This window comes from Amblyraja radiata, chromosome 3 (genome assembly GCF_010909765.2).
Source record: "Amblyraja radiata isolate CabotCenter1 chromosome 3, sAmbRad1.1.pri, whole genome shotgun sequence".
Lineage (NCBI taxonomy): Eukaryota > Metazoa > Chordata > Chondrichthyes > Rajiformes > Rajidae > Amblyraja > Amblyraja radiata.
The window spans coordinates 42,281,347-42,300,174 of record NC_045958.1 but is presented as its reverse complement, the minus strand read 5'-3'; the positions used below and the strand labels follow the sequence as shown (position 1 = coordinate 42,300,174).

The following is an 18,828-nucleotide window of genomic DNA, read 5'->3' as shown; positions in this document are numbered from 1 at the left end:
GCAAGTTTCAAGTTCCTAGGAGTAAATATCACCATCAACTTGTCCTGGACTAGCCATGTCGAAGCGATGATCAAGAAAACACACAAATGCCTCTACTTCCTTTATAAGGCTTGGGAAGTTCGATATGTTCCCTTCAACTCTTACCAACTTCTGCAGATGCACTGTAGAAAGTGTTTTATCAGGATGCGTCACAGCATGGCTTGGCAACAGCTCCAACCAAGCCGCAAGAAATTGCAGTGAATTGTTGATGCAGTCCGGATCATCACACAAATCAATCTCCCTTCCATTGACTCCATCTACACTTCACGATGCCTTGGCAAAACTACCAGCATAATCAAGGACGAATCTCAGCCCGGTCACTCCCTCTTCTCCCTTCTCCCATTGGAGGAAACCTCCAGTTTCAGGGACAGTTACTTCCCAGCTGTTATCAGGCAACTGAACCATCCTATCACCAACTAGAGAGCAGTCCTGAGCTACCATACTATCCTCAACTTTAATCAGACTTTACTGATTGCATTAAACATTATTCCCTTACCCTGTGGCCAACTTGATTGTAATCTATAGTATTTTTGCTGACTGGATAGCACGCAACAAAGAGCTTTTCGCTGTACCTCTGTACACGTGACAATAAACTAAACTAAAAACAGTAATGTTCAAGTAGCTGACTAGCTGTTATTCTTTTAAAGGCATTTAGGGATGGACATTAAATTCAAAGCTTCCAGTGACAGCCACGTCTGCAAAGGAATTAAATTAAATTAAGAGAGATGGCTCCTAATTTTGGAGATATTTATTCCCTACACTGCAGGGTTCATATGATTTTCCTCTCTCGACAGTACTTTTACTGCATTTTATTTATAGACACATTTAGTTACCATTCCTGAGAAATTGAGTGTCAATGTTGTTTCACATCATATGTCAGTGATACTCTAGTTCAGCAGAAACATTTCATGCACATGTAAAAATAAAAAAGGAACTGAAGGGTGTAATTTACATTGAAATCATAGTCTATTTAAATAGCTTACAGATGATGAATGGTGTTTTTGCTCTTGCAGTAGCCAATGTTCCCAGTAGCAGGCACTTACTTTCCAATCTTGTCTTGTAATGCAAAAACGGTAGGGCTAAGAATTAAAGCCTCAGGGTTAAAGGATGTTCCTCTAGGAAGGAGATGAGGAGGAATTTCTTTAGTCAGGGTGGTGAATCTGTGGAATTAATTGCCACAGAAGGCTGTGGAGGCCACGCTAATGGATTTTTTTAAAGGCAGAGATAGATAGATTCTTGATTAGTATGGGTGTTAGGGGTTATGGGAGCATGGGGTCAGGAGGGAGAGACAGATCAGCCATGAATGAATGGCAGAGTCCACGATGGGCCGAATGGCCCTATTCTGCTCCTATCACTTACAGTATGTAGTTGTAGAGTGACTATGGTCTGCACAGTGAACTAGCACATCATGGCAAATCTTTTGTCTTCATTAAAAAAACCATTTGCACAAGTACATGGATAGGAAAGGTTCAGAGGGATATGCGCCAAAGACGAACAGGTGCAACAGATTGGGTATCTTAGTTGCCATGCGCAATTTGGGCCGAAAGGCCTGTTTCTGTGTTGTACGAATCTAAATATAGTGTTGTACACGCCTCACCAGTATTAATGGTGCTGAAATGGAGATAGGCGGGAGCTTAAAGTTTCTGATCATAAATATCACCATTAATTTGTCCTGCAGTCAAGAAAGCACACCAACTCTTCCTCCTCCGAAGATTATGGAAATTCAACATTTTTCCAATGATTCAAACTCATTTCTATAAATGCTCGATAGAAAGCATCCTACGAGTATGCATCATAACTTGGTTTTGCAACTACTTTGCCCAAGACTGCAGGAAAATGCAGAGATTTGTAGCCGCAGCCCATACGATCGCGCATCCAGCCTTCCCCTCTTCTTTCACGCATACATGCACACTTACACACACCTCCAATGTACATTTTACGCTGGCTGAGACAAACGAGGTCCATTTGCACCGTAGTAATTTCCTCCTCCTCCCGTTAGGCAAAAGATAGAAAAACTTGCAATCACACAACACCAGATTCAGAAACGGCTTAGTTCCTTCTGCTATCAGACTACTAAATAGATCTCTTGTGGGCTAAAGGTGTAGTCCCACTCTCCTAACATACCTTGTTTTTTCATTTTCCAATTTCAGGTAACCCACTCCCCCGTGTTCCTTTCCCATTCCCAGCAGTGAACCCAGGGTCTCTTTCCCTTTATTCAACTTTTCCTTCATTTCTCCCCCTTCTTATCGAGGCTCACATCTGTAAACTGGCCATCCTCTGCAACTGCAACATCTGTAACTGTAACACAATTGCACTAGCACTATGTTCTACACTGTTTTTCATTTTGCACCATCTGTTGTACTTGCGTATGGATAGTATGAAATGACTGGATAGCATGCAAAACAATGTCTTTCACTTATCTCAGCAGATGTGACAATAATAAATCAATGTCAAATAATTGTTGTACATTTGACCTATCCCCATGGTTGTCTGCATCACATTTTTATTTGTGGTAATTGTATAAAACGGCTCAGTAATAAATGGTGGTATATTCCCTCCCTGTAGAATTTGCTGAAGCTATTTGTTTGACTGTCATATTGCTATCAAACAGACAAGCTTGAAACAGTAATTTTATAAATTGTGCGTGCATTAGTGTTTCTCAGAACACAGGCCACATATATTTCAAAATTAGTTGATTATAATTGATGTAAATAGTTATCAGAAGTGCTGTGAAGCCACTCAGAGTCTGAAGTAGGTGGATATAAAACATTTTACTCATCAAGAGAAAAAGGAATTCTCTTGGAGACCCTTTCGATAGAATCTCCAAACTCAAAATACCATCAAGTTTTTTATTAATTTTTTTTAATTTTAAATTTAATTAAGTTTCAATGGCTATAATTGCCTACTTAGCTTTAACGTTTTGAGTGTAGACAGGTAGCTTCACAGAATTACAATGGGAGTACATTGTCGTTGCCAAGACACATCTAAATAATCAAGAACCGTTTCTGGGATGCTGGAGAAACTCAGCGGGTGAGGCAGCATCTATGGAGCGAAAGGATAGGCGACGTTTCAGGTCGAAGAAACATTTCGGGTCTGAAGAAGGGTCTCGACCCGAAGCGTCGCCTATTCCTTCGCTCCATAGATGCTGCCTCACCCGCTGAGTTTCTCCAGCATTTTTGTCTACGAATGATCTACTCTTATGTTTTATGTTCACCAATAGAAACATAGAAAATAGGTGCAGGAGTAGGCCATTCGGCCCTTCGAGCCTGCATCGCCATTCAATATGATCATGGATGATCAACCAACTCAGTATCCTGTACCTGCCATCTCTACATACCCCCTGATCCCTTTAGCCACAAGGGCCACATCTAACTCTCTCTTAAATATAGCCAATGAACTGGCCTCAACTACCTTCTGTGGCAGAGAATTCCACAGATTCACCAATCTCTGTGTAAAAAATGTTTTTCTCATCTCGGTCCTAAAAGACTTCCCCCTTATCCTTAAACTGTGACCCCTTTTTCTGGACTTCCCCAACATCGGGAATAATCTTCCTGCATCTAGCCTGTCCAACCCCTTAAGAATTTGGATTAGAATTGTAGTTAAACTGTGATGTGGGCAAACATGGCAGACAATTTTCATATAACCAGATCCCCCAATGCAGTAATTTAGTAACTGGTCAATTGATTGGTGATGGCTGGTGGGATATAATTGCTGGGCAGGATTTTGACAGAATACCAGGCTCTTTTCTGAACTGACAGGTGATGCTTTGTTAACAATGTATTTAAAGTATATCTATTTTGACAATGCAGCCCATTTTTGCGCCAAATTGATATTCTATTTTGAGTTCAGATCCTGGAGTGGTACTGAAAGCCAATAATTTAACGGGAATATAAATATTAAAATCAGAATTAAACTGGCAGACTATAAAATATGATGAAATGGGAAAATTCATTTATAGATCCTGAGTTTATATCTTCATGCTCATGTATTTAATATTAACACATAAGAGGTCAAACAGCAGTAAAAACTAACTTTTATGGAGAGATATTATAATTTATCGTATCTTAATTTAAAAGATACATAAAATATCTTGTTTAAATGTTTGCCAAGTAAATATACATACTTTTATCTCAGAAACTAGTTTTATTAAGGTAACTTACTATAATGATTAACTCGTTAAAAAAAATTGCCAGAGTAAGCTCAAATTTAGAATTTTGGATATACCTGTTGCGTCGACGAATTCATTAACTCAGAATATTAAACAGAATATTTACGGAACTGCAGTGATAGTCAAGATGTGCTTTGTGCAAAAACCTGCCTATTTTCAGCATGTTCAACTTCTTTCATCTTGGAATTTATTAACTGAAAACATTGATACTGGCTGATCCAGAAGAAATGAAGTGCTTAATTGTGGAAGCGAATAGTACTTTATACAAAAGTAGCACTCCAATAAATGTGTTTTTTTTATTGCAGCCGAAAGTATCAGCCGATCATCCTTCACTATTTAGGGTAATTGATAATTATTTCAGGTGAGAATAGTGTGTTTATTTATTCATGTAAATACAAATTGCATAAGGATTTCTTCCTATCGCTCCTGCTTTCACTGTCAGAACTTGCCCAAGATTGCAGTTGGCACTCGTGTGTTGTACAGAAAGCAATGTAAATTTGAGCAACAAGTTATGAAAGGTGTAGACAGGCTTAGGGGGCAAAAATGGAATTCAATTTGGAAAAGCAAATGGTTGATGATTATACCTGAAAGACAAATTAGGATAAAATGCTGATTAAAAAATTAACTGTGGTGGAGTCTGGAGATTTTGGAGGAGGAATGCAAATAACTAAAGGGTGACAATCATAGAAAAAAAAATTCTGATTCTCAAGTGGACTTCTCAAAGGGTCTGAAGAAGGGTTTCGGCCCGAAACGTCGCCTATTTCCTTCGCTCCATAGATGCTGCTGCACCCGCTGAGTTCCTCCAGCAATTTTGTGTACCTTTGGGAATTATTCTTAAATTATTTAGAGCTTTGGTCAGACTCCAAGTGTCTAATTTCAGTTCTGTGTACATAGAAAGGCACATAAAATATAGAAGCAAAGGTAGGCTTTTTGGCTCTTTAAGTCTGCTTCTCCATTCATGATGATTGCTGTCAATCTGGTACCATTCTCCCTGTAAACTTTGATACCCCCAGCCAAAAGAAAAACACCTCACACGTTAAATATGTTTAATAATTTGCCTTGAATTGGTTTCTGTAATGGAGAATTCCACACTAACCATTCTCTGAGAAGAAACTTGTTGTGTCAATCATAAATGATTTGCCCCATGTACTTCTATTGTGATCCTCCGTCCTCAATGCTTATTTGACATAATCTCTTTTCATACATCAATTGTGCTTTCCTTGGAATCAATCAGATTCACTAAACTCCTTCCACAGCAGGAACTCGCCGCACCAGTGATCCAGGTTCGATCCTGACCTCGGGTGCTGTCTGTGTGCAGTTTGCATGGTCTCCTAGTGACTGCATGGGTTTTCTCCAGGTGCTCCAGATTCCTCCCAAATCCCACAGACATATGGGTGTGTAGGTTAATTGGCCTCTGTAAATTGCCCCAGGTGTGTAGGAAGTGGGTAAGGGTGTGGGTTAATGTAGAACTAGTGTGAACAGGTGATCTGTGGTTCATGTCGACTCGGTGGGTTGAAACATTTTCGGGGGCAGTCGGCGACAATGGGTTTGACGCCAATGAGCGTAGCTTGACTTCTGCTGATGTAGCTTGTTGCCAGGTTAACGTAGGTTGTCGCCAGGTTAACGTAGCTTGTCGCCAGGTGACGTAGGTTGTCGCTGGTGCTGACTTTGTTTTTTTTGTTGTTAAAGTGATGATTCCTTATAGATTTAATGTAGACAATTTCAAATTTTATGTGATTATATATATTTTTAAGCACTGCTGTATGTTCTTTATAATCTAATAATAAATCAAACTTTTCTTTTGTTAAAGTGATGATTCTTTATAGATTTATTATAGATAATTTCAAATTTTATGTAATATTTTTGTATGCACTGTTGTATGTTCTTATCAAACTTTTTTTGTGGTTAAAACTTTTGTTTGTTTCAATATCAATAAAGGAAATGCTTGACATGTTGATGGCAAAGTGATGTATGAAGATATTATATTTCAGAGTAGTGTCTCATGGCATCACTTTCAAATATTTAAATTTCATACATTTTGATCAATAAATCAAACACAAGCATTGCACTGCGTTGAAAAGCAAATTTTTTTCATATATTTTGATCAATAAAACAAACACAAACACAAGCATTGTAATGCATTGAAAATTAAACTATTTTGGGAGGATGTGGGTGGCCCTCAAAAGGGCCTTTTCTTGTTGTCTCTTGTGGTCTCTCTTCCTGGAGTGGTGGACTTCTGTTTGTGGTGTGGGCTGTTTGCTGCTGGTCTTCAGATCATGTTGTTGTGTCATAGTACACTGCCTAGTTCAGAGTTGTAGGAAGTGCAGAGATGGTCTCTCTGGTCCTTGGCTCTCTTATTGCAGGTGTTTCCTGGAAATCTCTCCAGTGCTACCATTGATGCAACCTGTCCTCCAGTTCTCCATGAGCCTGGTGTGATGTTGCCTGTCTGGTTGTCCACTCGGTCACCCTCCACCATGGCTGCCTCTGCTGCACTTCTGGTACGGATCAGGTTGTGGAGGACACATGCTGTGTAGACAATGGTCTCCACATTCTTGGGCTCCTGCTCCATCATGGTCAGCAAGCAGCTGAATATGCTGGCGAGGATGCGGAAGGCATTTTCCATGACCCTCCTAGTCCTGGACAGCCTGTATTTGAAGATCCTCTGCTCCCTTTACACCTGCCTGTGAGGGTATAACTTCATCATCCATGACCTGAGTGGAAAGGCATCATCAACAACTAGTGTGTAGTAGATGTCAGGGTTGTCTTCTCCTGGCTGAGGTTCTGGATCAGGAAAGCCTGCTCTTCCTTCCAGTGCTTGCCCAAGGGAGGTCTCTCTCCAGATCCTACCATCTGCAACACTGCCAGGTGTGCCCACATCCACAAACAGGAAGTTGTAGTTTGCATCCACCACAGCTAGGAGTACGATGGAATGAAACTTCTTGTAGTTGAAGTAGATTGAACCTCCCTTGGCCTGATGGCCACATGCTTGCCGTCCACTGCCCAACATGTGTGCTGGATGTTCCATCTGGTATCAAAGCCCTGCGCCACTCTCTTCCACTCATCTGTGTACTAGGACAGTCCATGACTTCATCTTCACAAGCATTGATGATGGCCTCGCAGGTCCCTCGGACAACCTTGCTGATGGTGTTGTGGGCCACAAGAAAGTTGTAGAAGAGGCTCTTGTAGGAGTTTCCTGATGCCAGGTAGCGGAGGGTGATGGCTCGGTGTAGGCCTGGTTCCAGTGGCTTCCTCATGAAGGTCTCCTTTTTCTCCAGGAGAGGGCCCATCCTTGTCTTATGCTCCTGAAACAGCTCATGGGGGAACCTAGTAAAGTTTCTGAAGGCAGGCTCATCTTCTTGCTGGAGCACAGCCATCAGGTTGTCATACTGGCTCAACCTGGGTCTCTTCAGGGACAAGGGCTTCAATCAATCAATCAGTTTTATTAATCACGTGCACAATAAAGTGCAGAAATGAATTTGCCAGCAGCGGTACAATCAAAAAAGAACACACAATACACAATAAAATGTAACAAAAACATCCACCACAGCATTCTTCACTGTGGTGGAAGGCACAAAGTACAGTCAGTCCTCCTCCATTGTTCCCCCGTGGTCGGGGCCATAAACCTCCGCAGTCGCCGCTGCGGGCGGCCAGATGTACAGGCCCTCTCATCCAGACAGTAAGTCCCGAATCGGCGTTTCCTTACCGGAGACCGTGGCATCAGGATGTTGCAGGCCGGCGGTAGGAGCTCTTCTACGTGGATCCCCGGCGAGGGATCCCGCTCCGGATGGTAAGTCCACGCTGCGCCCGCGGATAGAGGTTCTGCCGACCACGGCTTCAGGATGTTATCGGTCGCGGGTCGGCGATCGGAGCTCTTCTCCGGGGATCCCCAACGAGGGGTCCCAGGCTCCGGACGCCGCGCCCGCAGCTAGAAGCTCCGCAGACAGTGGCTTCAGGCTGTAACAGTCCGCGGGCCAGCGATCGGAGCACTCCCTTCTGGAGACCCAGGCAAGGGCTCGCCCGCTCCGCGATGAAAAGTCCACGCTGCGCCCGCTGCTGAAACTCCGGACCCAACTCCGGGAAAGGCCGCACCAATCCATGGTGTTAGGCCGTGAGGGAGGCGACATGGAAAAAGTCGCCTCTCCATGGAGGAGGCGACCGAAAGCGGTTCCCCCCCTTTCCCTTCCCCTTTACCACCCCCCACACAAGACACACCAAGAGACATTAAAACACATCTGGACAAACTAAAAAAAACTAAACATGTAGAAATTACGAACACGCTGCTGGCAGGGAGCCGACTTGCAGCGTCCCCAACCACAGAGACCTCTTCTCAGGCTTCTTCCCCATTCTTCTTGTCCTTCTGTCTTGCTGATCTATACGCATGAGGGTTGTTGACAGCAGCAGGGCTTCTTGTGAGAGCAATGCCCTCTGTTGTTGCTCCATGGTAGTCATGACACAGAATGATTGGAAACCCCACCCTGCAACCCCTTTTATAGCAAAACAGGGTGATTCCATTGTTTTGGAGGCCAAAATGACGTGAATTGTCTGCAGTTGTTGCCGACAGGGTTGTAGCTTGTCGTGGATGGACGTAGGTTGTCGTAGGTGTGGTCGTGGGTGGACATCCTAAGTCGCGACGACTTGATCGCTGGTTGTCGGTAGCTTGCCGTAGCTTGACGTCGACTAGGTGGTAGGTTGTTGTAGCTTGTCGTAGACATTGTCATAGGGGGGGTCCGGTCGCTGTTTTTTTGGCGACCTGCTACGACTATAGCAACCGCCTAAAAAATTGCCTAAGTGGGACAGGCCCATGAGGATGAAGTAAAGAGGTAATTATAATGTCATTGATATTTATGTTTCTTAAGCGCAACAGAATTCTTAATTTAATGCTACTGCACTGTTTTTGTTTTTAAAGTAATTCTCAATTGTGAATGCTTGAAGTAAATGTAAACAGAATGCACAAAGATATGGAAAATCGTATCAAAATTCTCTAAAGTTTTGAGTCCAGAGAATATGGAAATATTTCAGAGGAACTGCCATGAAATATTTGTTAACGCAAAATCCTATCATTGATAATGTTCACTGGTCTTGAGTTCTTTCGGTTTCTAGACCAGTATGGCCTTCACCAAATGAATGGTCATGCATATTGGCAGAGAACCAAAGTAAGCTTATTACATTTGTTTATTCATTGGGATGATCACCAGTTGGAGCTGGTAAACTCATGTCTGCTGTGCATTAAAAATGATTGACAGTTCATGTTTTTTTTGCTGTTGCTCGTGATAAATTGGTGCTGTGACAGCATGAAGACAAAATAAAGTAGCTCAGTGTAAAGATCTTGTGTCACCTCATTGAAATTATTATCGCTATATAATCGTGTTAAATAGCCAAAAAGAATGTGTTGTTTTTGTAAAAGTTCCATCTTTAAATGTCAAATATTATTAAAATCCTCATCTCCTACTCTGCCTTTCATTGAAAAATCTTTATATTTATCTTCAACCCATCATTTGCATTTGTGCTTGAGATTTCTGCCATCTCTTTTTTGGCTCAATTTTCCTTCTGCAATGACATTGGATAGTTTCCATGTTAAATGTTGAGAGAGTATGGGTAAAGTCTGGAAATTTATCCCAGAAAACCTTCTTCAGATGCAGTATAGTCAGATGTCTTCAGTAGTGAATAGTGAAAGCTGAGCATGGTTTAATTAGTGTGCACAATCACTTCCAGATTTTACTCCTCTTCATTTGCCGGCTGTTAGAAGCAATCAAAAGCTGCCTGTAAAATAGCATGGAACCTCTTTAATGAGTATTAGAATGTAATTTAATTGATTTTCAAAATGTTAATCATATACTGGTGATTATTCCTTGCGTAGGAATTATTCTTATCCTTACAATTATTATGCTATAAGTTCATGTTCATAATTGATAGGAGCAGAATTAGGCCTTTCGGCCCATCAATTCTACTCTGCCATTCAATCATGACTGATCTATCTTTCCCTCTTTACTCCATTCTCCTGCCTTCTCCCCATAACCCCTGACACCTGTATTAATCAAGAATCTATCTATCACTGCCTTAAAAATATCCATTGATGGTCTCCACAGCCTTCTGTGGCAATGAATTACACAGATTCACCACCCTCTGACAAAATAAATTCCCCCTCATCTCCTTCCTAAAGGAACCTCCTTTAATTCTGAGGCTATGACCTCTGGTCCTAGACACTCCCACTAGTGGGAACTTCCTTTCCACATCCACTCTATCCAGATCTCAGGCCTCCAGACCTATCTTTGCTGAAGGCAGATGTTGCACCTTAAAGATTTGATGGCATCAGGAAATCTCAGGAAAACGCAACTTTAAAAAAACTGCAGATACTGGAAATTTAAAACAAAAACAGAAAATGCTGGAAATATTCAGATCTTCAGGCAGCATCTGAGGAAAGAGAAATAGGATTAAAGTTTCCAGTTGAAGATCCTTCATCAGAACTGGGAGGGAGGGAAAATAAGCTTGTTCAGCAGCAGGGATATTGGGAATGTGGGGAATGTCATTGATCAGGTAGCACTGGGATGCTTTACAAGTTAAGGTCCCAAATTGGGTCAAAACTAATTTGGGGGACATTGGGTAAGAACTTTCAAAAGTCTATTGGGGGAGTTTGTTTGCAGGTAATGGATGGCTGGCAAGTAGGAGGCTTTTGAAAGTGAATTAGTAAGAGTTCTGGGGCAGCATCTTCCTGATAAGGTGAGTGACATGGCTTGCAAGTTTAGGGATGAGAGATGTTGAAGCATTGGTCAGAAAAAAGGAGGCATACATCAGTTTTGAACGCAGGATCAAGTGAATTTCTCCTTAAGGAGTCGTTGACTTTAGTAGGGCACTAAAGAGGACATGACATGGAGCTGGAAGTAAAGGAAAATCTTAAGCAGGACGGAGAAAGAATAAGTTCTCTTCAGAATCAGCATTGCTGTCTTTGTGCTGAATCAGAACAAATGGGGGGGATATTAAATGAATACTTTTCATTGATTTTTACTGAGGAGATTATCATGGAAGCTAAGGAATTGAGGTGTTGTGATGTCTTAGATCATATAGAAATTATCAAAGGTATTGACAGTTTAATGCGCCTTAAGGTGGATAAATCCCCAGAGCTGGACAAAGTACTTCCTCAGACCTTGTGCAAAACTAGGGAGGAAATTCTGGAGGCCCTAGTATAGATATTTGCACCGTCTTTAGCTACAGATGAAGTTCTAGAAGGCAGGAGAGTGTTAATGTTGTTATTTGTAAAGGCGAGCTAGGACAAGCCAGGGAACGACAGGTTGGGGAGGTGGCACCAGAGATGGGGGAAGTGGCTGGAGGGTATTCTTAGGGATAGGATCTACCAGCATTTGGAAAGGCACGAGCTGTTTCAGGATAGTCAGCCTGGTTTTATGCATGGGAATTATGTCTCAATAATGTGATAAATTTTGAAAAGGTCACCGAGGATTGATGAGGACAGAGCAGTGAAGGTGTCTGTATAGGCCTCAGCAAGGCCTTAGACAAGGTCCTACAAGGTAGGTCAATTAGGTTACATCGAAAGGAATCCAAGGTGAGCTAGACAATTGGATTCAAAATTGGTTTGGAAGCAAGACTCAAAGGGTATTTATCAAGAGTTGTTTTTTCTGACTGGAGACTTGTGACCACGGTATACTGCAGGGGCCAATGCTGCTGTTTGTTATATACATGAACGATTTGGATGACCATGTAGTTAACATTGTTAGTAAATTTGCAGATGACAACAAATTGCTAGTATTGTTGCCAGTGAAGAAGGATATCAGAATTTACGACAAGATCCTGAACAGTTGGGAAGGTGGGCCAAGAAATGGCAAATGGTATTTAACCCTGACAAGTGTAGGGTGTTACACTTTGGTATGTCAGGCCAGGGGCAGGACTTGCACAGTGAGTGGTAGAGCCATGGAGAGTGTTGCAAAACAGAGGGATCTGGGGGTACAGCTGTATAGTTCCCTAAGAGTGGTGAGTCATGTGGACAGTGGTGAAGAAGGCACATTTGCCTTAATTGGGAAGAGTATTGGATACAAAAGCTGGTTCATCATAATGCAGCAGTACCACATTTGTGAGACCACACTTGGAATACTATGTGTGGATTTGCTCGCCTTGTTGTAGGAAGGATGTCGTTAAGTTGGAAAGGGTGCAAAGGAGATTCACCCCAGGATCATACCTGGACTTGCTCGCTTGGATTATGAAAAGTTGGATAGGCTGGAATTTATTTATTTGGAATGTTGGAGGCTGAGGGTTGACCTCATTGAGATGTACATGACCGTGAGGGGCATGGATAAAGTGAATGTTCAGTCTTTTTCCCAGGGTAGAGGGTTCTAAATCGAGACTTAAGGCGTGTGGGGAGAGATGTATGTGTGACCTTGAGCAACCTTTTCACTCTGATGGTAGTCCTTATCTGGAATGTTATTATTATTGTAAAGAGTATTGAGACACAGTGAAAAGCTTTTGTTTGTGTGCTATCCAGTCAAATTAAATCATTCTCTACATTAGTACAATCAAGCCTTACAGAATTCAACAGGTAGTGCAAAGAGAGAATAGCAGAGTGCAGAATATAATTTTACAGCAGTGCAGCATCACAGTTACAGAGAATAAGCCCATATTGAGATTGATTGGCACATTGGGACTACACCCAAGCTTGTAAGAAGATCATTCAATAGCAGGATAACAGAAGCTGTTCATAACTCTGGTGGAACGTGCTTTCAAGCTTTTGTATTATCTTCCTGAAGGGAGAAGAAGGGGAAAAAGATCTATGATTATATTGGCTGCAGCGTGAGGTATAGATGGAGTCTATGGTGGGGAGGCTGGTCTGTGTGATGGACTGGGCTACAGTCACGTTTCTCTCCAATTCCTTGCGTTCGGTCTTGGGCAGAGCTGTTCCAAAACTAAGCTGTTTTGCAATCCGATAGTATAGTTTCTGTGGTGCATCTGTGGAAGTCAGTAAGGGTTGTTGGAAACATGTCAAACTTGCTGTTCTGAGGGCATAGAGTTATGGGTTTGTGTATTTTGGCCATACCTTCAATGTGGTCCTTTGTGAACAAACTCCCTGTACCTTTAATTTATCCAGGACAAATCGGTGATATTTATGCCGAGGATCTTGAACCTCTTGACCATTTCCACTTCGGCACCATTGAGGCTGATTAATGCATGTACTGCACCATGCTTCCTGAAGTCAATAACTAGTTCCTTTGACTTTCTGACATTGAGGGAGAGGTTGGTCTCTTGACATAGCGCTCTAACTCATTCCTGTATTCCATCTCGTTATTGTCACGGTCTGACCCACAATGGATAGTGCCATTTGCAACGTGTATATGGTGTTTGAGTAGAAATTGGCCGCACAGTCGTGTGTACGGAATACAAGGGGCTGAGAATACATCCTTGCGGGCACTAGTGTCGAGAATTACTGTGGAGGATTTTTAGTCGTCTATCCTCACTGATGTGGTCTGTGGATCAGAAAGTCAGGGGTCGATGGTAGTCCATAAGGCAAGCCAGCCTACATTTGTTTGGCACTGGATAGTGGTCTTCTGACAGCAGGTGGGGACCTCGGAATGGAGCAGTGAGAAGTGAAAAATGGGACACCCAGTATGCCAATTTATTCAGCATGTACAAGGTGGGCCAAGTGGCTGTTTTCTTGCTGTACTGCTCTATGAATTTATGACCATGAAGATACACTGTAAATAAGGTGCAGGGGTTGCCAAATGCTGAGCGGGAGGATATGTCCGGTAGTTTAGGCTGAGTATGTCCTTCACTTCCAGAAATGAAAAAAGAAGACAAATTGACTAAGATCATGGGTGGATGACAGAAACAGGCAGCAAAACCAAGTCACCTTTAGTTGTGGAATTCAGTAATGAGTCTGGTAGTAACTTCTTAAAACGTATAAACATATACTCTTTACGTTTATCTCTTTGTGATGAACAGTTGCACTTGTAATGCATTTTAGGACTAAAACTATCATATAGACCGCAACAACAAGCAATAATGAGTTATGATATTAGTAAGTTACATTCAATAGAATTTCTATGTTAACATTCTCTTTTTGAATGTCATTGTGGCTATTTTCTGGAAATAGTTCTGTTTTGAATCACGTACCTTGGTGATAGGGTAGACTTTTATTTATCATTTTAATTTTGCATTTTTAAATGAAAATAGAATATCAATTGGAGAACAATTGTTTGCTGTTCCCCATGCATTGGAAGTGCAGCAAGTTAAGATTATCATTGTTGCCACTTTAAGGTACTAGAACTGCCTGAATAGCTCTTGCAGCAATAGGAGACAGATCTATTCAAAGGAAATGATTAAACAGAAGCTGTTTTATTGTAGAGCAAGCTTCATGTAGCAAATCTATTGAAAATGCTGCAGAGAGATGTTGATTTCTCCCACAATTTTTGTTTGTGAACAGCACACGGCCTCACTTCATTTAAAGACATGGTATCTTGGAAATTCAATTTTTCATGTGTATTTTCTTGCCTTTAATGATAGAAATATATATGGTTCAACCAAATTATCAAGATAAAGATAGAACAGATGTTAGTATGAGTATCAATTGTAAATTATGCTTAGCCAGCACGTACCAGGAACTGCATGGTTTAATAAGAACAATACCAGTCTACATTTGCACAGCTGTTTGTTGCTTTTATGCAAGAATTATTTATCATGCAAAATAATTTGCATTTAGTTAAATTGATCAGAAAAAAGTTATCTGATATATTCACTTTGGCAAATGCATATTAATTTTGATTGGAAATATACTAAACCGTGTAAATTCAAGTTCTCAATTGTATTTTAAAACTTTTACCGCATGAACTGCATGTGACCTATTTTTTTCATTGGGACTAAATGGCAAGCATTGAGAAAATTCCTTGTCTCTTCATGTAAGCAGCTGAATTTAAAGAGCATGCAGCTGTATTATTTACAACCACATATTATTATTCCTACAAACCATGACCCGTTAGCTTTGGACATAAACAGGTTTATTGTTGTGCATGAATGCACTGCTAAAATCTGGATGACTGACATTAATGTGTGTTAATTGTATGACTTTTGTCTCCTTAAATTGTAAGGACCATTCTACTGGAGACTGATGGGCATCCTAAGATTATAACCATTATACAAGCATTTACTCGGTGTTTTGTTCAAGTTCTGCTGCAGGTGCAAACTCAGGTTAGTTGGTTTTCAGTGTCTAAATGAAAAGCATCATTTCCTGTTAAAAGCATTTCATTGCGTTATTGACAGGCCTCGTAAATGTAAAATCATGGTCTCTGGTACAGAGATCATTATGCATGGGTAAGCCTGCATATTAGGTTACAACAAGTTATTCAGCTAAAGGCACAGTGTAGTCCATGTCTAAGTGTCCCTTTCATTGCATAGTTCCACTGGAGGTCCCTGGATTGAGAAAAATAAACCCACCTCTTCCAGATATTTATTTTCTGCTTCTTCTCTTCCACCAATTACTAGGTTATACAGTGGCCAAGATCAGACAAGACCTGCTGGGAATTATATCTGGCATCTTTCTGATCAGATATTTAATTTAATTTATTTTCAGAGCATTGACTTTGATATTTCACTTAAGAAAATGTGACTATTAATAAGACTACTATTTATTGTCCATTGCCTGTAATCTGACAGTGAAGTTGACTAGTTTTGTCCACCTGCTGGTCCACTTTATAGAAATGTTTACAATCAACTGTATTGGTTGGGACTTGAGCAAGGTATTGATTTATTTTCATCTTTAAAGAACATTAATGAACTAGTTTGATTTTTGCTTTATTCCAGTGCATTGGGTGTTGTATTAACAATACAGGCAGATGATCTTTCAGTTCTGTTTTATTTTTATTCTTTGTTAAATTCCATTTTTAAAAATGAATATTCCGAGGGATTGTATATGTGCTGCCTCTACAGATATTTTCTGCAATGTCGAGTTCCTGTATTTACCTCCCCATTGAATGCACATTGTAGAGTTTCAGAAAAAGATCTTATTCATAACAAGCCAGTTACATTAGGCCAATTGTTCTTGTTTTCCATTCAATTATGAGTACAAAATGAAAAATTTTCTTTGTGAATCTATAACAGTCTAACGAAGGATCTCTACCCGAAACTTCACCCATCCATGTTCTCCAGAGATTCTGCCTGAACTGCAGAGTTACTCCAGCACTTTGTGTCATTTTGTGAATTTATAATCTGTTTTCAAGCACAGATATACTTGGTAAATATGCATTTCGGTTCAGTATGTTTTTCTTATTCTCTTCTCACCACTATCCCTACACCCACACTATTAAGATGCCGCTGAAACTCTACTTTCCACTTAATCAACAGTCCTTTGTGGTGGCACTATTAACAAATCCATCAGGTAAGTTCTGTTTGTACTTTTTAAAATTAGCCTTTTTTGCCTTGTCTTTGCAACTATGAGGTCATTTTATATACTCTAGATTAATAAGATGAGAAGGTTTTTTTTTTCAATTCTAGCATAATTTTGTCAATTCTGGCATGTGTTTGGAAAGGATAATTTAATGGAAAATTACTCAGTGGTTAGAGTCATAGTGATACAGTGTGGAGACAGGCCCTTTGGCCCAACTTGCCCACACTGGCCTACATGTCCCAGCTGCACTAGTCCCACCTGCCTGCGCTTGGTCCATATCCCTCAAAACCTGCCCTATCCATGCATCTGTCTGTTTTTTAAACGTTGGGATAGTCCCTGCCTCAACTACCTCCTCTGGCAGCTTGTTCCATACACCCACCATCCTTTGTGTGAAAAAGATACCCCCCAGATTCCTATTAAATCTTTTCCCCTTCACTTATGTTCTCTGGTCCTCGATTCCCCCACTCTGGGCAAGAGACTCTGTGCATCTACCCGAACTATTCCTCTCATGATTTTATACACCTCCATAAGATCACCCCTCATCCTCCTGTGCTCCAAGGAATAGAAACCCAGCCTACTCAACCTCTCCCTGTAGCTCACAGCCTCTAATTCTAGCAACTTCCTCGTAAATCTTTGCTGAACCCTTTCAAGCTTGACAATATCTTTCCTATAACATGGTGCCCAGAACTGAACACAATATTCTTAATACTGTCATCTGAACACCAGCCTTCTGACAATTGAGAAAACTTTGCCTGTTACCAAAACTTGCCGTGAATGTTACAGCGTGATTTTTCTATAATCTCTTATTAAAATGTTATTGCCATAAACATATGGTTTGTGACAACATATTCAGTTCAATTTATTGGCCCTTCAAGCCAGCACCGTCATTCATTGTGATCATGGCTGATCGTCCCCTATCCATAACCCGTGCCTGCCTTCTCCCCATATCCCTTGACTCCACTAGCCCCTAGAGCTCTATCTAACTCTCTTAAATCCATCCAGTGACTTGGCCTCCACTGCCCTCTGTGGCAGGGAATTCCATAAATTCACAACTCTCTGGGTGAAAAAGTTTTTTCTCACCTCAGTCTTAAATGACCTCCCCTTTATTCTAAGATTGTGGCCCCTGGTTCTGGACTCGCCCAACATTGGGAACATTTTTCCTGCATCTAACTTGTCCAGTCCTTTTATAATTGTATATGTTTCTATAAGATTCCCCCTCATCCTTCTAAACTCCAGTGAATACAAGCCTAGTCTTTTCAATCTTTCCTCATATGACAGTCCCGCCATCCCAGGGATCAATCTCGTGAACCTACGCTGCACTGCCTCAATCACAAGGATGTCCTTCCTCAAATTAGGGGACCAAAACTGTACACAATACTCCAGATGTGGTCTCACCAGAGCCCTATACAACTGCAGAAGAACCTCTTTACTCCTATACTGAAATCCTCTTGTTATGAAGGCCAACATTCCATTAGCTTTCTTCACTGCCTGCTGTACCTGTAAGCCAACTTTCAGTGACCGGTGTACAAGGATGCACAGGTCTCGCTGCACCTCCCCCTTACCTAACCTAACCCCATTGAGATAATAATCTGCCCCCTTGTTTTTGCCGCCAAAATGGATAACCTCACATTTATCTATATTATACTGCATCTGCCACGCACTGCCCACTCACTCAACCTGTCCAGGTCACCCTGCAACCTCCTAACATCCTCTTCACAGTTCACACTGCCACCCAGCTTTGTGTCATCCACAAACTTGCTAGTGTTGCTCCAAATTCCCTCTTCCAATCATTAATATATATGGTAAACAGTTGCGGCCCCAACAACGAGCCATGCGGCACTCCACTCGCCACTATATATATGGGATATGGGGAGAAGGCAGGAACGGGGTACTGATTGGGGATGATCAGCCATGATCACATTGAATGGCGGTGCTGGCTCGAAGGGCCACTGCCTGCCATTCTGAAAAGGACCCGTTCACTCCTACTCTTTGCTTCCGGACTGCCAACCAATTTTCTACCCATGTCAACACCCTACCCCCAAAACCATGTGCTCTAATTTTAGTCACCAGTCTCCCGTACAGGACCATATCAAAGGCTTTCTGAAAGTCTAGATACACTACATCCACTGGCACCCCTTCATCCATTTTACTTGTCACATCCTCTAAAAATTCCAGAAGAATTTGGGTGCAATCCAGTCAAAGAAGAGACTATACATGAATACAATTAAGCCATCCACAATGCACA

The 18,828-nt window shown here is 41.4% G+C and overlaps 1 protein-coding gene across 4 annotated transcripts in view; it reads left to right on the top strand.

Annotated features, from left to right (window-relative positions):
- The window catches only part of fancc (FA complementation group C), a 140,237-nt gene that overhangs the window by 101,246 nt on the left and 20,163 nt on the right, over window positions 1-18,828 (top strand). For 3 of the 4 annotated variants that reach the window (XM_033017700.1, XM_033017698.1, XM_033017701.1), the window contains 3 exons: window positions 4,513-4,568; window positions 15,289-15,388; window positions 16,505-16,574. In XM_033017700.1, coding sequence (XP_032873591.1) covers window positions 4,513-4,568; window positions 15,289-15,388; window positions 16,505-16,574 — 226 coding nt within the window. The remainder of the gene's footprint in view (window positions 1-4,512; window positions 4,569-15,288; window positions 15,389-16,504; window positions 16,575-18,828) is intronic. The other variant, XM_033017699.1, reaches the window with a different exon arrangement.